Source organism: Triticum dicoccoides, chromosome 6B, assembly GCF_002162155.2.
Source record: "Triticum dicoccoides isolate Atlit2015 ecotype Zavitan chromosome 6B, WEW_v2.0, whole genome shotgun sequence".
Taxonomy (NCBI): domain Eukaryota; kingdom Viridiplantae; phylum Streptophyta; class Magnoliopsida; order Poales; family Poaceae; genus Triticum; species Triticum dicoccoides.
In genome coordinates, this window is record NC_041391.1 from 431,454,501 (window position 1) to 431,455,581 (window position 1,081).

The 1,081-nt window shown below is 47.2% G+C and overlaps 1 protein-coding gene across 2 annotated transcripts in view; it reads left to right on the top strand.

Moving 5' to 3' along the window:
- LOC119322714 (glucose-6-phosphate 1-dehydrogenase, cytoplasmic isoform-like) overlaps nucleotides 1–863 on the top strand; it is a 6,430-nt gene extending 5,567 nt beyond the window's left edge. For both annotated transcript variants that reach the window (XM_037596214.1, XM_037596215.1), the window contains exons 15-16: nucleotides 381–426; nucleotides 504–863. In XM_037596214.1, coding sequence (XP_037452111.1) covers nucleotides 381–426; nucleotides 504–680 — 223 coding nt within the window. In that variant the 3' untranslated portion in view covers nucleotides 681–863. The remainder of the gene's footprint in view (nucleotides 1–380; nucleotides 427–503) is intronic.
- The last annotated feature ends 218 nt before the right edge of the window (nucleotides 864–1,081 follow it).

Here is a 1,081-nt window from a genome sequence, read left to right on the forward strand (position 1 = left end):
AGCACGACATAAAGTACGGGGTTCTGCTGAGGGCACAGCTCAATAAGCCCAGAAAAAACAAAAAAGACAAAGCGGACAGGCCGCAGCAGCAAGAGATCTAATCCGGCTCGGGTGGTGGCGGAGGAAGCGGCGGCGCCAAGGGAAGAGCCATCACACGCAGATCAGCAGTGATGATGTTGATGGCGTCATGATCCTGGGGACGGCTAAGCGGCCGCCAAAACTGCAAGTAGCCACACATTTTAAAGATCACGTCGCATGCCCTTTACCCATCAATGCATAGGAGGCGCCATATATAACCTGAAAAATTCTCACCTTTTGTCTGAAAGAACAAACATTCTTCCTCTCAATCTACTCACCGATACCTATGTATGTCTTGGCAGGATAAGAGGTGACCAGCAGCACTTTGTTCGCCGAGATGAGCTCAAGGTTTGTACACCATAGCATTTATATCCGTGCTTCTTTTGCGGTGAATTTCTGTTGGGAACATGACACCGTTTCAACAGGCTGCCTGGGAGATCTTCACTCCTTTGTTGCACGACATCGATGCTGGCAGGCTCAAGGCTCTGCCATACCAACCGGGAACCCGGGGTCCTCCAGAGGCCGATGAGTTGAGCAAGAGGATGGGGTACGTGCCGACTCTTGGCTATGTTTGGGCACCGCCAACCCTTGCAAAGTTTTAGCCGCTACCAAGTGCCGGTTAAGAACAGGAGCGTTGTGGGTTTACAGAGAATTACCTCAGAGGGAAATTACTTGCTCTGTATGTTATATATGGGAGAGCATTTGTAATAAGCAGTCTCTGCATTTCAAAACAGTGTACCATTTTACGATTATAAATAAATGATACTACTATCTTGTTAAGTTCACGCATTCCGCTCAGCAAGACTGTTAAAAAAAACTAATTCGCCATGGAAGAACCTTGCAAACCTAGCAAGCGTCAGTTGATAGTATATTTTATTTTCTATTTTTTGCGAAAAAAGACCCGGGTCTATTATAGAGAATTTTGCCTCCCTTCTGCTAAACAATGCGTACGGAGTTCTCCCTCCCCGAGTTTGATGGCCTTAAAGCATCTCCAGCCATTGCC